A 21,693-nucleotide genomic window follows, 5' to 3' on the forward strand; every position below is an offset into this window, starting at 1 on the left:
CAGGCTTCAGTTAGACCAGTGCCCAAGAAGAACATGGTAACTTGCCTCAATGACCATCATCCAGTAGCATTTACTTTCACTTTAAGTGGTTGGTGATGAAACATATCAACTCCAATTTTCCTCCTTTCAGAACAGGTCCATAGCAGATGCCATTTTACTGGCTTTTCACTTGACTCTGGAACATCTGGGCAGTGAAGATGCATACATCAGGATGCTCTTCATTGACTACAGTTTGGCATTCAACACTATCTTCTCAAAACAAATCAATACATTTCAAGACCTTGGCCTCAATACCTCCTTGTGCAACTGGACCCTTGATTTCCTCATTTGCAGACCTCAACTGGTTCAGACTGGAAACAACATTTCCTCCATAATCTCCATCAGCACAGGTTCACCACAAGGCTGTGTGCTTAGCCCCCTGCTCTACTCACTTTACAGTAATGACTGTGAGGCCAAGCACAGCTCCAATGCCATATTAAAATTTGTTGATGACATCACTGTCATTGGCCGAATCAAAGTTGGTGATGATTCAGCATGCAGGGGGGAGACTGAAAATCTGGAGAAGTGGTACCACAACAAAAACCTCTCATTCAATGTCAGCAAGACCAAGGAGACAATTATTAACTTCAGGAAGAGGAAACCAGAAGTCCGTGAGCCAGTTGTCATTGGAGGATCAGAGGTGGAGAGGGTCAGTAACCTTAAATTCCACTGTGTTATCATTTCAGAGGATCTGTCCTGGACCCAGCACCCGAGTGCCATTACAAAGATAGCATGGCAGCACTCCCACTTCCTTTAAGTTTGCAAAGATTCAGCATGACATCTAAAACTTTGACAAACTATTATAGATGTGTGGTGGAGTGTATGTTGACAGGTTGCAACACAGTCCCAAATGGAAACACCAATGCCCTTGAATAGAAAATCCTACAAAAAGTAGAGGGTATGGCTCAGTCCATCATGGGTAAAGCCCTCCCCACCATTGAGGGTACAAGAGCTTCATGACCCATAGCACCAGGTTCAGGTTTAGGGATAGTTATTACCCCTCAACCATCAGGGTCTTGAACCAGAGAGGATAACTTCACTCAACTTCACTCATCCCATCACCGAACTGTTCCCTCAATCTATGGACTCATTTTCAAAAACACTGCATTGAATGTTCTCAATATTTATTGTTTAATTATTGTTATTATAGTTTTTTTTTCTTTTTGTATTTGGATGGTTATTGCCCTTTATGCATTTGTTGTTTGTCCTTTTTGGGGCAGTCTTTCAATGATTCTATTATACTTCTTGTACTTACCATGAATTCCCACAAGAAAATAACTTTTAAGGTTGTTTATGATTATATATGCACTTTGATGATAAATTTACATTGAACTTTGAATTGCAGCCTCACCAATAACTTATACAACTGCAACAAATGTCCCAACTTTTATACTCAGTGGCCTAATTGAAGGCCAACCAATGTGCTAGATGCCTTTTTCACCATCCTGTCAACTTGGGACAGCACTTTCAACAAACTATATACTTGTACATCTAGGTCCCTCAATTCCATTACACTCCCTAGTGCCCTGCCATTCATTGTCATAAATCCTTCATTGATTTGACTTTCCAAAATGCATCACCTCACACTTAGCTGTATTGAAATCCATTTGCCACTCCTCACCCCAAGATCCTCTTGTGCAAGGAGGAAGAAGTCAAATTTAACTTAAGATATGTGAGGACAGCTTTCCATATCCCAACCATTAGCTATGACTGTGCTACTGATGCCTGGGTAAAGCAGTCACATAAAATTGCTCATTTTAGTGAGCATGTACATCATGTTTCTGTGATTTTCTGTCAAAAGCATTTCCCTCACGCAGGGGTCCAACGATTGACAACGATATTCTTCCTCACGATCGACAGCACCTCCTGATTTTGCCCATTAACTTACTGATCAAGCCTTGTGTATTTGCATCCAAATAATTTATATAAATAACAAATAACAATGGTCAAAACAGCAATCCCTGAAATACACCACTGGTCACCAGCTTCCATTCCAAGAAACAATCTTTAAAACTAGCCTGCAATTATGGTACATTGTTGAAGACCTTGCTGAAATCCAAGTTCCCTTGAATAGAATTAGAGAGATGGTGGAGGATAGTTGCTGGTAATAAATGGGGTAGGATTAGTATAAAAATGAATGTTTGATGGTTAGTATAAACCTGGTGGGCTGAAGGGCCTGTTTCTGTGTTTTATCTTTCTGTGACTCTGAATATTAATTCTAATGATTGGGACTACATTGATATTCCTTTGACCAAAATGCAATAAGCCCATTGCTCCAGCCCTCCCAATTCTGCTGCCCCTAATCTGCAGAATGCCAAAAGATACTTTGCATCAATTAATTATTTTTGAAATGTAGTTTAACCCATCTGATTGCCTAATGTGCATTACAATTTTCTGTGTAAGGTCATTACTAATTGAGTCATGTCTGCCAATGCTTGTCACTAACACAGATCAGACCAGTATTGTGTCTGATAGATCTCTGACAGTCTGTTGTTTGGCATTATAGTTCCTTACATGCAGGCCAAGCCAGTGGACCCTTGTGTGAGGGAAATGCTTTTGACAGAAAATCACAGAAACATGATGTACATGCTCACTAAAATGAGCAATTTTATGTGACTGCTTTACCCAGGCATCAGTAGCACAGTCATAGCTAATGGTTGGGATATGGAAAGCTGTCCTCACATATCTCATGTTAAATATGACTTCTTCCTCCTTGCATCAAGCCTTTTGCAGAATCCATCAGGAATGATGGAGACATATGAGAAGTGACAAAGGCTCGCAGGTCAAAGCCTCCCTATACCAAAGTGACATTGTCATTTTCTGTTGGGATCTTTGATCAGTCCCAACCGGCTTCAGGGGCTGCACTGAATCACAGCAAAAGCAAAGCCATGTTCCTTGCTAACTTAGAAATTTGCGAAGATTCGGCATGTCATCCAAAATTTTGACAAACTTCCATAGATGTGCGGTGGAAAGTATATCAAATATACCAAATATCAAATATCATGGCCTGGTATGGAAACACCAATGGCCTTGAATAGAAAAGCTTACAAAGAGTAGTGGATATGACCCAATCCATCACAGTTAAATCCTTCCCTACCATGGAGCACATCTACAGCAGGAAAATAGTATCCATCATCAAAGACATGCACCGCCCAGGCCATGCTTTTTTTCTTCAGGAAGAAGATAGAAGAGCTTCAGGACCCACAGCACTAGGTGCAGGAACAATTATTAACCATCAACCATCAGGCTGTAGAACCAGAGGAGGTAACTTCACTTGTCCCATCACTCAACAGTTCTCACAATTCATCTCATGTTCTCCATGTGCATTGCTTAATTATTATCATTATTTTATTCATTTTTGAATTTGCACAGTTTGTTTTCCTTTGCACATTGACTGTTTGTCCACCCTGTTAGATGTGGTCTTTCATTGATTCTATTATGGTTTTTGGATTAACTGAGTACGTCCACAAGGAAAAAGAATTTCAGAGTTGTATATGGTGACATATAGATGCTTTGATAATGAATTTACTTTGAACTTTGAACTGATCTAGCCAATTATTTGTCAGTTTCACAGGCAGGTTTGATTTGCTGAAGGTGCTGGAAGTATAGTTTGTACGAACTGACATGAAGCCAAAGATAAATTCATAGAACAATACAGCATGTACAGTGGTGTTAGAAAGTTTGTAACCCTGTAGAATTTTCTCTATTTCTGCATAAAATATGACCTAAAATGTGAATTTCACCTCCTTCAGCATTGCACATTGTGCTGACGGTGTGATCTTTTCAGGAAGCCCATTCCTAGGGAGAGTAGCAACAGTACTGAATTCCCTCCATTTATAAGCAATTTCTGTTTCTGTGGACTGATGAACACCCAGGCCTTTAGAAATGACTTTTCTAGATTCATGCATTCTCTACTTTTCTTTTTCTAAGGTCCACAATAATTATATACCATTGTATTTTGTAAAGACTTACTCATAGGGAACAAATCACTGGCACTTCAAAAGTAGATTTGTTCTTTTTACATAAAAATAAAGTTATTCTACTCAACATCTCATAACTACACAATTGTGTTTTATTTTTTGGGGGCGAGAGGGAAAGGAACCTTTCCAGCTAGAGATCTGACATATTGAGATAACGTTCTGAATTCACTGCAGCATTTGTAATTTTGGGTTTGTAACACCCTTGGAATATGACAAAAACTCGCTGTTAAAATGCCAATCGACTTAGATTACACAACCCTTGAAGGGTTAAAATGTAACAGTCCTCTTTTCACTTCGGTGTACTAAAATGTTGTCGCTTGCTGGAATAAGTTTGGTGAGGGTATATGTGACGCTGGACAAGTCAACTGGGGGAGGAGATAATTTAAAAAAATGTCAAATCTGGAATTAATTTCCCATAAAATATGAAGAACGTTACTGCAACGGAGTGCACAGTAAATGACGTGAGTGCGGGAGGGAGCGGATCCTGTCAGCCCGTGCTGCGGAGTCACACAATGAAACTTTACAACAAGATCGCTATAGTGGTCGGCTGTCTGGTAGGTGGCCGCCTGCTGTTCTACCTGTTGCTGAACATGTTCCCTGCCCAGCCTCCGCCTCGGCAAGGCGACGGCCGAGTTTGGCGGCCGGCGCACGGACTTCAGAAGCAACCAGTCACTCACCACCCAGCCGCTTTTCGCTCGCCGTCTCGGCCGATTTTCAACGAGCAGCCACGTCCCCTTCCAAAAAGGCGCAAAAAGCTAATCCACAACAGGTAAGAGCTAAGGGCAGGATTTGTCTCAGTTCGGCACGCTCCGTGCCTGACCTGGTACTCTAATACTATGCAGAATATTTCCCCCACGGATTTTATTCGGGGCTAATTTGCATGTCACGACTCAAAAACGTTGGTTGTGTCGCTGATTCTGGGGCGTTCGGGATGTATGGTTCTATCCCTCGCTAGCTGTGGGCGGTGGTCTTTTACATTTTTCAGCCCCTCTCTTTGCTGGAAACTCAAGATTTAGTAAAATAATGGCAAGAATTAATCATTCGCACACTGGACGTGGCTGTTAACGTGTAAGCCTCTTACTATCCCCCTTTTCCTCAGGTTGTTTGGTTCCTTGACCCTGATTTAAGCAGGCAACTGAGTTTTGGGCCACAGGGCGGCCAGACTGAGCATTTCCCAGCTATCCGTTTTCTTTTCAGACCGAAAACCCACTGGTTTAAGGCTCACCCTTTTGAGGAAAAAAGTGCCTTATTACTGTAATTATTTGACTTGAACCGAATGGGAGAAATCTCCGCTGTCTTGCAGGTTACCTGTATCCTGGACCAAGAATGGTCTGGGTTAAGCAGTGCGTTTCTGATGGCCTGCTGTGCTGACAGAACGGCTTGGAGAGTTGGGGAAACCCTGCCTCCTCCCCGCAGCTCAGCCGTTTTAAGTTACACGTCTGCGCTCTTCACAACCATTCACTATCCTCCAGGAATGGATCGCCCATGGTGCTGTAGTTAACGATTGATTAGGGTTTTCAAAATTCCAGTGGTGAAGCTTAGTCCTACTTAATAAGGCATAGGAGCAGAATTAGGCCATTTGGCCCATTGAATCTGTTCTGCCATTCTATCATGGCAGATTTATTATCCCTCTCAACACCATTCTCCTGCCTTCTTCCTGTAACTTTTGACACCGTAATTAATCAAGAACCTATCAGCCTCCTTAAATACACCCAATGACTTGGCTTGCACAGTAGTCTCTGGCAATGGATTCCACGGATTCACCACCCTCTGGCTAAAGCAAATTTTCCTCTTCTCTGTTCTCAGTGGATGTCCCTCAATTCTGAGGCTGTGCCCTTTGGTCCTAGACTCACTCACTATAGGAAATATCTTCTCCACATTCACTCTATTTAGGTCTTTCAATATTCCATAGGTTTCAATTAGATCCCCTCATTCTTCTAAAGTCCAGTGAGAGTGGGGCCAGAGCCATCAAACACTCCTCATTTGTTAACCGTTCATTCCTAGGACCACTTTTGTGAACCCTCTCTGGTGAATCCCCTTTCCAATGCCAGCATATCTTCTCTTAGATCAGGGGCCCAAAGCTGCTCTCAGTACTGCATGTGGTCTGACCAATACATTATAAAGTCTCAGCATTGCATCCTTGGTTTGTTTAATAATCCTCTTAAAATGAATGTGAACTTTGCATTGGCCTTCCTTACCACCAATTCAACGTGCACATTAAGCTTTAGGGAATCCTGCATGAGGCCTTCCATGTCCTTTCGTACGTCAGATTTTTAAAAAAATGTTCTCCCCATTTAGATAATAGTCTATGCCTTTATTCCTTCTGCTGAAGTGCATAACTGTGCACTTCCCAACTCTATATTCCACCTGTCACTTCTTTGCCCATTCCCCCAATCTGTCTAAATCCTTCTGCAGACACTCTGCACCCTCAACACAAACTGCCCGTCCACCTATCTTCATATCATCTGCAAACCTCGTCATAAAGCCATCAAATCCTTCATCCAAGCCATTGACATATAACATGAAAAGAAGCAGCCCCAACATTGACTCTTGAGGCACATCAATAGTCACTAGCAGCCAAACAGAAAAAGCCCCCTTTACTTTCAGTCTTTTCTATCTGCTGCCAATTTTCTATCCATGCTAGTATCTTTCCTGTAACACTATGGCTCTTTTTAAGAGGCCTCATGTGTGGCACTTTGTCAAAGGCCCTCTGAAAATCCAGATAACTAACATCCACTGACTCTCCTTTGCCTATCCTGCCTGTTATTTACTCCAGGAATTCCAACAGATTGTCAAGCAAAATTTCCCCTTTAGAAAACCATCCAGAGTTTGGCCTCTTTTATCATGTGCCTCCAAGTACTCCAAAACCTCATCTTCAATAATAGATTCCAACATCTTTCCAACCACTAAAGTCAGGCTAACTGGCCTATAATTTCTTCTGCCTCCCTCCCTTCTTAAGGGACATTTGCAATTTTCCGGTCCCCGGGAACCATCCTAGAATCTAGTGATTGTGGAAAGATCATAGGTGATGCCTCCACAATCTCTTCGGCTATCTCTTTCAGAACCGTGGGGTGTAGTTCATCTGATCCAGGTGACCTATCTACTTTTGGACTTTTCAGCTTCCCAAGTTCCATCTCTTGAGTAACAGCAATGACACTCGCTTCTGCCCCCCGATCCTATCGTGTTCCTGGCATTCTGCTAGTATCATCCACAGAGAAGACTGATGCGAAATACTTTACTAAGTTTGTCTGTTAGTTCCTTGTCCCCCATTGCTACCACTCCAGCTTCATTCTCCAGCAGTCTGATGTGTGTGTGTGTGTATATATATACCTACACACACACTCATCTCTATTTTACTCCTTGTAACTCTGCAAAAATACTTTTTGTATCCTCTTTTATATTATTTGCTAGCTTGCCTTCATATTTAATCTTCTCTCTCCTTATAGCCTTGTGTTGGATTTCAAAAGCTCCCAATCCTCTAATTTCCCACTAATATTTGTGATCTTATATGCCCTCTCTTATGCTTTGGTGCTTCTTTGACTTCCCTTGTCACCCATGGTTGCCTCATCCTCCCTTTAGAATACTTCTTCATCTTTGGGATGTATCTACGTTGCACCTTCCGAATTGCCCCCAGAAACTCCAGCCATTACTGATCTGACATCAATGTCCCCTTTCAATCATCTTTAGCTAGCTCCTCTCTCATGCTTCTGTAATTCCCTTTACTCCACCGTCATATGATACATTTGACTTTATCTTCTCCCTCTCAATTTGCAGAATGAATTTTATATTATGATCACTGTCTCCCAGGGATTCCTTTACCTTAAGCTTCTTAATCAATACTGGGTCATTACAATATACACGGTCCACAATTGTCGTTCCCTTAGTGAGCACAACCAGAAGTTGCTCTAAAAAGCCATCTCATAGGCATTCTACAAATTTCCTCTCTTGGGATCCAGCACCAATTTGATTTTCCCATTTTATCTGCATATTTAAATCCCCATGATTATCACAATATTGTCCTTTTTTTCATGCCTTTTCTATTTTCCGTTGTAATTTGTAGCCCATATCCTGCCTTGTGTTTAGAGATCTGTATATAACTCCCATCAGGGTCTTTTTATCCTTACAGTTCCTTAACCCTACCGACAAGGATACTACACCTTCTGAGCCTATGTCACCTCTTTCTAAGGATTTGATTTCACTTTTTACCAGCAAGAGCCACTCCACCCCCTCTGCCTACCTGCCTGTCTTTTCACTACAATGTGTATCCTTGGATGTTAAGCACCCAACTATGATCTTTACAGCCCCAACTCAGAGATGCCCACAACATCATACCTGACAATTTCTAATTGCGGTTCAAGATCATCTACCTTATTCCGCACACTGTGTGCATTCAAATTTAATCCCTTCAGTTCTGTATTCATCATCCTTTTTGATTTTGGACCCTGTTATTCATTATACCGATTGCACTTTTGCACTATTATCTGCCTGTCCTTCCACAGAGTCTCACTACACACTGAATCTAATTGTATATCAACTGGCCCATCCTCAGCCCACTCTGGTTCCCGTCCCCCTGCCAAATTAGTTTAAACCTTTCCCAACAGCTCTAGCAAACTTGCCCTCAAGGATGTTGGTTCAGGTGTAACCCATCCTTTTTGTACAGGTCACACCTTCCCCAGAAGTGATCCCAATAATCCAGAAATCTGAAACCCTGCCCCCTACACCAATTCTTCAGCCACACATTCATCTGCAAGATCATCCTATTCTTACGTCACTGGCCCATTGCACAGGCACCAAACCAGAGATTACTGCCCTGGAGGTCCTGTTTTCCAGCTTTCTGCTTAACTCCCTATATCCTCTCTTCAGGACCTCATCTCATTTCCTACCTATGTTGTTGATAGCAGTATGTACATTACCATGACTTCTGGTTGTTTACTCTCCCCCTTCAGAATGTCATGGACCCAATCTGAGACATCCCTGACCCTGGCATCTGGGAGGTACTATACCATCTGGGTGACTCTTACATGTCCGCAGTCAGCCATGTACCCGTTTCCTGCAATTTAGGGGTGACGACCTCCCTGTAGCTCCTATTATCACCTCCTCATTTTCCCATATGAGCCAAAGGTCATTGAGATGCAGCTCCAGTTCATTTACACAGTCTCTACAGAGCTGCAGCTCGATGCACTTTATGCAGATGTAGCTATTTGGGAGATTGGAGGTCTCCTAGCGTTTTCACGTCTCACACAAAGAACATACCTCTACCCCTAGACCCATTCTCAGTGCACTAGCTATTTACTAGCAGAAATATAATGTACAAGAAACTTGCTTAGAACCTCTGCCTGTTCTTGTCCAAAACTATGCTCGCCTAAGCCTGCTGAGCCAAAGCCCAGACCACTCTAACGCTGGCCCACACATACAATGGCCACTCTACTTATACCTCCAGTTTAAAAAATTTGCCCTGCACTGATTGCAGCCCACTGAAAAATTAATTAATAATCATCATCACTCACTTTTGACAAATGTAAACTGGGTGTGTTTGCCTGTTTGTCCCGCTGACAGCACTAAGTTAGATTTCATACTCATTTATTTGTTAAAGTCACAAACTGCAACTTTTGGGTATAGTTTGGTCCAAAGGTCCTTCACCTAATGAGTGCAACTTCTTGAGTCCAGCTTCTGCAATCTTTCAAGTGTTTCTATAATATCTAGCATGCCATTTCTCTCTTTTGTCTATATATATATTATTTGACCATATTTTTAGACACTGCTATTGTTGCTTAAAATGGATTTCTCCATAAAACCTTTTGGGTTGTTGTGAGATATTAAGGTGTTCTGCGAAGGTAAGGTTTTATTACAGTCATTTATTCTTGTCCATACAAAGGTAAAAATATAGCAAAATCTTCAGTACACAATTAATGTATTTTCTAATGGCAATTTTTTGAGATGTAGTCTGTATAACACACATTATATCCTATGATCCTGAATATCATCCGATGTCTGTATCTCAAAAATGAGGGTTGAATATAAAGTTGATGCATCACCAATAGTAGAATTAAATTAGTAGGTGATACATCCATTTGATCAAGAATTTTAAATTAAGCTTATATAATACTCTATCCTGAACTGTTTGTACTTTCCTTTAGAGTGCCAATCTAAATTGTGACAGAAAGCAAATAGTATTTTCAAATTCTGATTGGGGGTGTGTAACTGACATGTCAGCTTTTCAGACTCAATTAATGCCCACAGTATTTTCTGTTTGTATTTTATTTTCAGTGTCCTGATGGTAAGGTACTGATTCTGTTAATTATAGATTCTTTTCCATCTTTTAAACATGAGCCAAGACAATAAGACCCAATTTTTCTGCGTCAGTTATGCCACTTCACTGCAGACTGGGATCAAAGCTGATGCATTCACAATTCTTCCGAGTGATTCTTGCCATCCTCACAGGTTAATGCTTGTGCTTGGAATATGTTGAATTTCTTGTGCATCTTGTCAATGGATCACAATCTTGACAATATTGTCTTCCTGTTTTTCTGTCCCATTCAGATGCAAAAGATATTTAACAATACTCAACAAAATAATCTACCAAAGTGAATTCCATGAAGGCACCATTTATTGAAATTACTAGTCACAAGCACACCTTGAATTTTGAGAGACATGTCAGAAAAAATAGAAAAATCTTGCAAATATTTTACCACAGCAAATATCACAGGCTTATATATTGCAATGGGGACAGGCAGTTCATTTGATCTTTCATAATGTTTCTTACAGGTATTTTCTTACATAGTAATCTCTTCATAGGCATTTCTTCAATATAGAGGATGACTTGCTGTCTTTTTTTGTGTTCTAAGGTGATTAATAAGACTAGAATAGGAACTCCAGACTCTCATGTACGGGGTAGGAATAGACTGATGGGGTAGGCAGGTGAGTAGTTTGTGAGATGGTGGCAACTTCTGTCTGGTTTCTGTGTGCATTCAATACATGGCCTCAAGATTCTCAATACCACTTCAAGTATTCATAGACCAGAGAGTCCTAGGAGTCAGTGGGAATTTCTTCAAAGAGGCTTTGAGTACATTTTAGAATCTTTTCCTCACATTGTGTCAGACCACAATAATAGAAAGTCTGTTTCTCAAGTCAAGTGCCAAGCCTGCCCAAAATATTCAACTCACTATAACTGGCGCCTCAATGTTGGAAATGTTGATTTAAGAATATTAAATATTATAGTGCTTTGCTGTACTTTCCATTCTAGTTCCTTTTTTTTTGTATATCAAGATTTAATGAACCTGTGAGATTGCAAAATGTCAAAACATGGCGTGCTTAAAATTTTTGCACAGTGCTTTAGTTAAAGGCTTCTCTTCTCTATTTGCCAAGCTAAGGGACCTTTCATGATTTGGCATTGTCCATATTCTGTCATGTATAATGGCATCAAAGCAATTTTGAGCAGTACTACACTTGACTCAGAAAGCATTTTCAAAAGCGTCCAAAATATTTGTATTCTTTTCATAGTGCTGAACAATTTATGGATGCTCCACCACTTATACAGCATGGAAATGTTCTGCCAGAGAGGATACTCAGGACTACTGCCCAGATGCTGTCCTGTGGTGCTTTGAAGTTAAAGCCAACTTCTCTGAAAAACAATTATATAAACTTCTCTGTAAACAAGCAATAGAGTGGAACACTTCCAGTTCTTGCAACATGTTTTTCTCTTAACAATGGCTGAATGGTTTTCGTTCATTCAGAGGTGACACATTTGCTTTAGAGAGAGGAGGTCTTGGGATCAAGTACAGAGGACAAAGACAAGAGTAGCACTTCAATGCAGAATTGAGGAGTACTGCACTTTCACAGGTTTTGTCTTTTGAATGATGCATTGGTCCCAGACTCTTTCAGCTGATTAGATACAGTTGATGTCAGAAGTTTACAAACACCTTGGCCAAATACATTTAAATTCACATTTCCTGACATTTAATCTTTTCACAATTCCTGACATTTAATCCTAGAAAACATTCCCTGTCTTAGGTCAGGTAGGATCACTATTTTAAGAATGTGAAATGTCAGAATAATACTAGAGAGAATGATGTTTTTCAGCTTTGATTTCTTTCATCACATTCCCAGTGGGTTAGAAGTTTACATACACTTTGTTAGTATTTTGTAGCATTGCCTTTAAATTGTTTAGCTTGGGTCAAAAGGTTTGGGTAGCATTCCACAAGCTTCTCACAATAAATTGCCGGAATTTTGATCCATTCCTCCGGACAGAATTGCTGTAACTGAGTCAGGTTTGTAGGCCTCTTTGCTTGCACATGCTTTTTCAGTTCAGCCCACAAATTTTCTATCAGATTGAGGTCAGAGATTTGTGATGGCCACTCCAATTGTTGCCCTTAAGCAATTTTGCCACAACTTTGGAGGTGTGCTTGGGGTCATTGTCCATTTGGAAGACCCATTCGCGACCGATCTTTAACTTTCTGGCTGATGTCTTGAGATATATATCCACATAATTTTCCTTCCTCATGATGCCATCTGTTTTGTGAAGTGCACCAGTCCCTCCTGCAGCAAAGCACCCCCACAACATGATGCTGCCACCCCCATGCTTCACGGTTGGGATGCTGTTCTTCGGCTTGCAAGCCTCACCCTTTTTCCTCCAAACATAACGATGGTCATTATGGCCAAACAGTTCAATTTTTGTTTCATCAGACCAAAGGACATTTCTCCAAAAAGTAAGATCTTTGTCCCCATGTGCACTTGCAAACTGTAGTCTGGCTTTTTTTATGGCGTTTTTGGAGCAGTGGCTTCTTCCTTGCTGAGCAGCCTTTCAGGTTATGTAGATACAGGACTCGTTTTACTGTGGGTATAGATACTTGTCTACCTGTTTCCTCCAGCATCTTCACAAGGTCCTTGCTGTTGTTCTGGGATTGATTTGCACTTTTTGCGCCAAAGTACGTTCATCTCTAGGAGACAGAATGAGTCTCCTTGCTGAGCGGTATGACAGCTGCGTGGTCCCATGGTGTTTATACTTGTGTACTATCGTTTGTACAGATGAATGTTGTACCTTCAGGCGTTCGGAAATTGCTCCCAAGGATGAACCAGACTTGTGGAGATCCACATTTCTTTTTCTGAGGTCTTGGCTGATTTCTTTTGATTTTGTTTGTAAACTGTTTTTAATTAATTTTTGATTCATTTCTACAAAGCAACTACAAACAAAAAACCCAACAACAAAGTGAAGATTAATACAGTGCAAAATAAGCATATCAATGATATAATTTATAACAATAAGGAAACAGCACCCCGAATAAAATCATATAAAGTTAGTATCCTCCCCACCCTCCCACTATGGAACTCCAGGCCAACCATTACAATATGTAAAAAAAAAATTAATCGGAGCATTCGACCCCACAGAGCTGTAAACATAAATAAAAAAAGAATAATAATGCCCACTACCAAAACTATAATTTTCATCAAAAAGAAACCATAAAACTTACAGAGAGAAAAAAGCTGAAAGAAGGAGTTTAAAAAGAATAAACTTAATCTAAAGGGAAGTTATTAAAGTATTCAAGAAAAGGTCCCCACACCTTTTAAAATTTTAATGTCCAAATTGAGAAGTGAATAATGAATTTTTTTCAAGGTCTAAACAGGACATAATATTATTAAGCCATTGAGCATGAAGGGGTGGGCAATATCTCTCCACCTGAGGAGAGCTAAGTGTCTAGCCAAAAGAGAGGCAAAAGATAGTGTTCGACATTTAGTTGGACTTAAATTCATGTCTGCCTCACCCAAGGTACCAAAAAGAGCAATCAGAGGATTAGGTTGTAAGTGGCAATTAAGAATATGGGATAAAGATTAAAAAAAAACTTCTCTTTAAGTTAACCTTTAGGAAATCCTGTGCAAGGACTCCCAAATTCTTTTTCATCTCTAATATTTTTGATTTTCCCCCTGTGTAGAAAATAGTCTACACCAGTGTTTCCCAACCTTTTTTTTTAGCCCAATGCCACGCCCACCAATGCACCTTCATACTTGCCAATACCCCTCTTAGGCACAATATACTTTCTGGTGCCCTCATAGTAGAAAAACATGTCTACCGTATGCTAACATGAGAAAAATGATTCTGCTTTAATTTTTTATTGGTCTTTAAACCTAGCTTACACAGTACCTGTGCACTGTACAGCAGCTTTGATGTCAATGTGATCCTTCAGCTTGATGTTTTTTAGCAAGAGTTGAAATATCTGGTTCAAGTTGTGACAGCAAAAGCCCTAAGTCTCCATGCGTAACAATGGACAAGTAGTTTCTGTTTTTTGTGAGTATGTGGTTCGCTGCACTGAAGACTGGAGTCCTGTGGAGTGGAGTGATCTGTTGTTTGTCATCTGTATCAAAGATCTGGATGATAACGTGGTTAATCGGATGAGCAGATTTGCAGATGACACCAAGATCAGGAGTGGAGTGGGCAGTGAGGAATACTATCAGAGCTTGTAGTGGGATCTGGACCAGCTGGAAAAATGAGCTGCAAAATGGCAGATGGAATTTAATGCAGACAAATGCAAGGTGTCGTACTTCGATAGGACCAACCAGAGCAGGGATTAACTCTGTAGGTCACCAAGGAGTGTGGTAGAACAAAAGGATCTGGCAATACGGATCTATAATTCATTGAAAGTAGTGACTCAGGTAGACAGGGTTGTAAAGAAAGCTTTTGGCACATTGCAACACATACAGAATCCTGGAGGAGCTCAGCAGGTCAGGCAGCATCCATGGAAATGAATAAACGATTGAGGGTAAAAGGTGAGAAGATTAAGGGGAATCTTCTTCACTCAGAGGGTCATGTGAGTGTGGAATGAGCTGTTAGTGCAAGTGGTGCATGCAAGCCTGATTTCACAATCTTTCTCTCTTGGGGGAAGTTTGGATATGTACATTGATGGCAGGGGTATAGACGGCTATGGTCCGGATGCTGGATGATAGGACCAGGCCATTTAAATGGTTTGGCACAGACTGGATTACCAAAAGGCCGGTTTCTGTGCGGTACTTTTCTATGACTCTCACAAAGTGTTGCAGGGAAAGTGCAATATGAGGAGACAATAACGTGTAAGAGTATGTTGAGATTGTAAGGGTAAGAACCCATATTTTCATACGAGGTCCATTGAATAATTTTAAAATAGTGGCATAGGAGCTATCCTTGTGCCTGATGGTACCTGCTTTCAGTCTTGTATCTGCCTGGTGGGAGGTGAAAGAGAGCGAACATAAGGGTGTGTGTGGTGATCGATTATCTCATCTGCTTTACCACGGCACTGAGAAATATTCTTTTTAAAACAATAGATTCTACTTGCTGCACATTTTGTTTTCATTTAGGGACCTTCAGGAGCCGATATTTCGCCTCCACAGGTGGAAAGGAGAAGAATGGGTACACTTGGCAGTAGTGGCCTGTGGGGATCGGCTTGAAGAGACAATGACAATGCTGAAGTCGGCTATACTATTCAGTATCTACAAGATAAAATTCCACATCTTTGCTGAAGATGCGCTCCACCCACAGTTTGAAAGCAGCGTAAGTGTCTACATCAGAAAGCACGTATCTTTCAAGTATGTTTAACACACGGACTTGAAAGGACACTGTCTTTCCAATGGTGCAGGCATCAGTTTTGGTTAAGCACGTTATCAGTGCTAACGTGGCTTACTTTAGTCAAGTTGCTTTGCACCCTCCCACACGCGGCCTTCAAACAGGCTGCCATTTCACCTTTCGCGTACAGCCTCCACTGATCGTGTGTGTCTCTTTTTAATTTGTCTTTCAATAGGCTCGTCACTGATATGATGGCGTGTCTCACACAGTGTGCCCTGTGCAGCTCTAAACTATGCTTCTAAGATTTTGGGGAAGATTTAGGCCAGACGGGTTCATGATTTAATGTATCATCTGAGAGATAGCAAGTGAGACTTTCCAGCACAGTGTTGGTACATGAGTACAAACTTAGATTTTGCACCAAAGTTTCTGGATTGGAACCTGAAGCATCAATTTTCTGCATAGACCAAACAGAAAATTGGATATTTGAATGTAATTACACATCAGTGGTGGCTGGACCTTGTCTGTTTTATTCATAAATAATTATGAGTATTATTCCTACTCTTATTGTCTTGGTAAATTCCATTGTTATGTTGATAAGGGAAAAAGGACCAGGCTCTAAGCCGAAAACTTTAACTGCAGCTATTTCAGTAACAATTATCAATTGTACTCTCACCCACACAAGACCACATTGAACCTCAAATTGTGTTTGCCTGTGGACATTTGCACTTCTCACTGACTTTCATACTAGTTATTTCAGTATTCTCTCGAGTAATGTTGCTGCTTTATACAACAATGGCATCTTTGTATAGTGTACTTAGAAATCCTTAAATGAGTTTCAGTAGCATGGAGTTGCTTACCAATCGTGTGAGAGAGCTAGTGATTATAGAATAGGCCTTCAAACATAAATATGAAAAGATTGTGTTTTAATTCATCTCCAACTCATCCATTAATTGACAATACAGTTTATAGATGCTATTTAATATGTTCACCCATTAAATAACTGAGTACATATTAGACTAAATATGCTTCCTGAATTAACATTTGTGTAGTAGAAGGATAATTTAACCAACAATTAGATTCAACATCTAGTTTGTACAGTCTACAACCTGTTTAAAAAATCTAAATATTTATTATTAAAAGGTTTACAGTGCCTGGAATATAAGTTATTAAATTAAAACTGAATTACATTTAACATCCAGTATTTTCTGATTCAGTATTGTAGAGGGAATAATGAGTTGTCAGCCATGTTCAAAGTGCTGATGACTTTCAACATGCATTAAGTATTAGAGAAAAAAATGAGAATTGTTTGATGCTAGGTTGAAATAATTACTCCAGGAATCTGCATTGCAGGAGCAATTTCCTCAATCTAGCAGCAAACAACCTGCATCCCATCATCTTCCTGTAAAATAATTAGTTTCAACAAACTTAGTACTATTTGCAGCCCAAGATGGCTATGAAAAGGCTGTCTGCATTCCATTCTTAACCTTATCTTGGAAGTCACTGTTATGGAGATAGAAATAATGCCACAGTTATGGCTGTTCTACTGAGGCTGGATCACTGAGGTACTGCTAATTAAATGAAAGATATTGGCAATAAAAATGCTGATACAAATTAATAAAGACAAGCAAATCCTGTAATAAACAGAATATATTTGGTTAACCATAAAGCAGGATGAAATCTTGAAGCAAGATTTTAAGGTATTTCCTGTGGAGCATAGTATCAATTATTTCCTTTACTCCAGACTAAAATAATCTTCTGTCTCTTCTTATGTAAACATTATCGTTTAAACTTAGCAACTGGTATCAACACTTCCCAGACAATTTATGGCCTTTTCGAAATAAGCATCAATTTATATAAAAGATCTGACAACAGCGTTCTGCTGTACCATACTTGTTATTTCCTCTGCAAAATAACAGGGATTTTCTGTGCCCCACTTCAAGGTAAGATTGTTACCATTTTGTCAATAGTCGACTTTCATCGCCTAGCTTCTGTTCCCTTTTCCGCACTGTTTTATAGAGTTCAGCAATAGACACTTCAGCGTGTAGTATAGATCAGTGCTGTTTACTGTAACAGTAAGGAATGCTGGTGGCGAGGTTTGGAAATATCAATCAGAATCAAGTTTATTATCAACTGCCATACACCCTCTGCAGTCTTTTGCGATCCTGAGCCTTGGAAGCTCATTACCAGGCTATGATGTAACCAGTCTTCATCTGTGGAAGCTTATTTATTTATTTAGTGATAGAGTGCAGGGAAGGCCCTTCCAGCCATTTGAGCAGCCCCTGACAACCCTGATCTCCTAACCTAATCATGGGACAATTTACAATGACCCATTGACCTGGCCTGTATGTCTTTGGACTATGGGAGGAAACCGGAGCACCCAGGGAAGACGCGTGCATTCCATTGAGAGGATGTATTGTGACTCCTTACAGGGGGTGTTGGAATTGAACTCTGAACTTTAATGGCCCAAGCTGTAACAACATCACGCTACCTGCTACACTACCGTGGAGTCCTTTACAAGAGCCTTTAGTGACAAAGCAAATCCCCATAAACTCCTAACAAAGCAAAGCTACCAGAGTGCCTTTTTCACGATTGCATCAATATGCTGTGACCACGATAGGTCTGCAAAGATGTTTGACGCCTCGTCTGCATTATCTCTGCAAAATACTTTGAACCCCGTCACAAAAAAAAATTGCAGCTAATTAAATTTTGCAATTTCTAGGAATTCTAAAGAGTATTGTTTAAACACTTAGTTTTCCAGTACAAAGATCAAACAACATTAGTTGAGTTAGATAACTACTATTTCAATATTCTACAATAACCAATGAAAATTATGAAGTATGAATCTTTTTTTTAATCTACAGATCAATCATGGAGGTTTGACTTTACAGTTTATTTTTATTTCACTGCACTGACTTAGTAATATTTTTCCATTAGTATAGAGGGTACATTAGGAGCATTTGGAGTTTATTGCAGTTTCAATCATTGCATATTTGTGAATTGCTGATGGCTGAGCATGTGTGATTGTTCTACAAGTATTGTTCCTGTCTGACAAGTTTCTATAGTTTCAGATGTACAGGCATTAATTCAGCTACTACTTTGAAAAGTTGAAAGTGCAACATTTTGCATTTAAGTACTTATTTTTGATTTCAACAGATTAAAGCCTGGCCTTATTTATACAAATCACGCCTTGAATACAGCCTCTACCCAATCAACTTTTCAATGGGAAATCCTCAGGAATGGAAAAAATTATTTAAGCCATGTGCTGCACAACGCCTTTTTCTTCCAGTATGTTACCACTTTCATCACTACTTGTCTTAGTGGATCATAAGAAAACATATGTCAGCCATTGCCAATTAGTAATCTTGATCTGAAATTTAGATTGAAAGTTATTTCAGATTTTTGTGAGAAGGTATCATTATAACAGTATTTTCTTTCTTTATTCCACTTTCACTGAAGGCTTTTCTTCCATAGCAATTTCTACAAACATGTATTAATTTCTCAGGCATTGTTGTTTGTGAATTTAATGTAGGGACATCTCAATTTTTCCCACATAGTTGCATTTCATCTTCAGGTCGCTGGTCCACCTTCAAAATTCAAAACATTTTGTTTTTATTTCTTCCCCTTCCCACTGCCCGGACACACTCAGCAACTGGACTGGCTTGATCGCTGCCTTCTCTCTCTGTTTGATTCAATAGAACACACGGGTCATTTAAATATTATCCTGGTTTTTCCTGCCAGATGTGGCAATAGCAATGTCACTGTTTATTGTCATTTCACACAAAACTAACAGTAATTTCAACTATGCCAATGCAGAAGTCGTGGTCAGTTGTTTTTTGCAGTTCCACATGCTGTTTTCTGCAATATTATTGACCTTGGAATATTGAAATCATAATCAGGTTTAATATCACCAGCATATGAAGTGAAATTTGTTAACTTAGGTGATGTCGGCTACCCTCACCTGGTTTAGCCGGCTTGTCGAAGCCGTTGCCCAGGGTGTGGCTGCTGTCGCATGCAAACAGCTACGGGGAGCCACAGGTGAGAGCTGGGTGCCAGGTGTGGACCAAAGGTGGACAAACCGCCTGAAAAGGACGCAACATGTTCCCCCACCAGGGGTGCTACCCCTCCCTGACACCCCATACACCCCAAATAGTTCAATTAAATAGGTAGTGCAAAAACAGAAATTTAAAAAAAGTAATGAGATAGTGTTTATGGTTTCAGTGGCCATTTTGAAATTGGATGGCAGAGGGGAGGAAACGGTTTCTGAATCACTGAGTGTGTTCCTTCAGACTTCTGTACCTCCTTCCGGATGGTAGCCATGAGAAGAGGGCATATGATGGATGGTGCAGGTTGTTAATGATGAACATCACCTTTTTGAAGCATTACTCCTTGAAGATGTCTTGGATACTAGAGGGGCTGGTACCCATGATGAAGCTGACAAATTTTGCAACTCTCTCCAGCTTATTTTGACCTTGTGAAGCAGTCCCCTCATAACGGACGGTGATGCAGCCAGTCAGAATGCTCTCCACAATACATCTGTAGAAATTTTCAAGTGTTTCATATAGATACTTTAATGATCCCAAAGGTGACATGCCAAATCTTCTCAAACTCCTAATGAAATATAGCAACTATCCTGCTGCCTTTAGAGCTGCATAGAAATGTTGGGACCAGATTAGGTCCTCAGAGATGTTGACACACCGGAACTTGAAATTGCCCACTCTCTCCACTTTGAAATGCTGCTCAATAGCTCTGCTCATTCCACAGCAATATGATTAAAGGAGCTTCCTTGAGCAGGTTTCAACCACCGTTAAGCACTTGACAAGAAGTTTCTTTAAATCTGTTTAACTGATCCATGCCAATCAAGATGCCACATCCAAACTAGTCCCATTGGCCAGCATCTTCTAAAGGTTTCCAATCCAAATACCTGTCCAACTCTCTTCTAATAGTTGTTATTGTGCCCGCCTCAACTACTTTCTCTGGCATCCGATACCTTATAGATGCCACCCTTTGTTTAAAAAAAATTGCCCCTCAAGTTCCTCTTAAAACTTTCCCCTCTCATCTTAAACCTGTGCCCTCTAATTCTTGATTTCCTAGTTCAGAGAAAAGTCCGAGTGCATTCACTCCATCTAAACTCAATGTCCACTTTCTTAGGATTACCTCTCGTTAACGCAAATATCTAATCAGCCAGTCACATGGCAGCAACTTAGTGCATAGAAACATGCGGTTATGGCATGGTTAAGGGTTATAGTTGTTTTTCAGACCAAACATCAGAATAGGGAAGAAATGTGATGGAAGTAACTTTGACTGTGAAATAATTGCTTGAGCATCTCCTCTGCTATAATGCAGACTATTGCCAAGGCTCAAAGTTTTTATGTCTTTACTCGCGGCAAAAACAGAGGAGAAATATCCATTAAGAACTTTGTCCGTCTTCTGCGGCTAGGTGGAGCCAATGTGATGGGCAATGTCTATGGTAACAGTTTCATACCATACACAATCACATGACCCTAACCCTTGCCAAACACCACACACGATCTACAGAGTCCCAGCCCCAGCCCCGATCAGCCAAATTCAACCACTCAACAAGAATCCCCTGGACCGGCAGTCCTCTCAGTCACCACTTGAGTCCCAGATTATCATTTGCCTCCATCGTTTTAAAAAAATGCGCTTAAAAATTACCAATGAAATGGTGGTAAGGCTTAGCGGAAGAGGCAGCATTTGTGGAGAGAGGGCAACAGAAAAATATTCCAGGTTGATGATCTTTCATTAAACTTTAACAATCTGAATATTAATTTGACTCTTAAGTTAGTGTTAAATCTGACATTGTGATAGAGTTGTTGATGCAGTTTGAATAAACAGAAAGCAGATATTTTTAACAATGATCAGCTTATGGTTTAAAACTGAATGGAACTAAGGACTTGCAGTTTTTATGCCCTGCAGTTTTTATAACATGCATGCTAAAGTCAAATGAAAATAATGTGCATATTTGTTGTCTCCACTTTTGTAACTTTCTTTATGTAGTCCTGATGATTTATAGAAATGAAGATTCGTTTAGATTCAGATGTAACAGTAATTATGGTATTTTAAGGGATTTGGGATTAAGCATATCCTTATAGATAAAATTAGAACATAGTGAATTTTTTTACTTGCCAT

The 21,693-nt window shown here is 40.1% G+C and overlaps 2 protein-coding genes across 2 annotated transcripts in view; one reads left to right on the forward strand and one right to left on the reverse strand.

Annotated features, from left to right (window-relative positions):
• shq1 (SHQ1, H/ACA ribonucleoprotein assembly factor) overlaps window positions 1–5,345 on the reverse strand; it is a 131,405-nt gene extending 126,060 nt beyond the window's left edge. The window contains exon 1 of the mRNA XM_073072392.1: window positions 5,328–5,345. The gene's annotated coding sequence lies outside the window, so the exon portion shown is untranslated. The remainder of the gene's footprint in view (window positions 1–5,327) is intronic.
• gxylt2 (glucoside xylosyltransferase 2) overlaps window positions 4,429–21,693 on the forward strand; it is a 41,057-nt gene continuing 23,792 nt past the window's right edge. Inside the window, exons 1-3 of the mRNA XM_073072395.1 lie at window positions 4,429–4,788; window positions 15,342–15,534; window positions 18,700–18,831. Coding sequence (XP_072928496.1) covers window positions 4,442–4,788; window positions 15,342–15,534; window positions 18,700–18,831 — 672 coding nt within the window. The 5' untranslated portion in view covers window positions 4,429–4,441. The remainder of the gene's footprint in view (window positions 4,789–15,341; window positions 15,535–18,699; window positions 18,832–21,693) is intronic.

Source organism: Hemitrygon akajei, chromosome 19 (assembly GCF_048418815.1).
Source record: "Hemitrygon akajei chromosome 19, sHemAka1.3, whole genome shotgun sequence".
Taxonomy (NCBI): Eukaryota; Metazoa; Chordata; class Chondrichthyes; order Myliobatiformes; family Dasyatidae; genus Hemitrygon; species Hemitrygon akajei.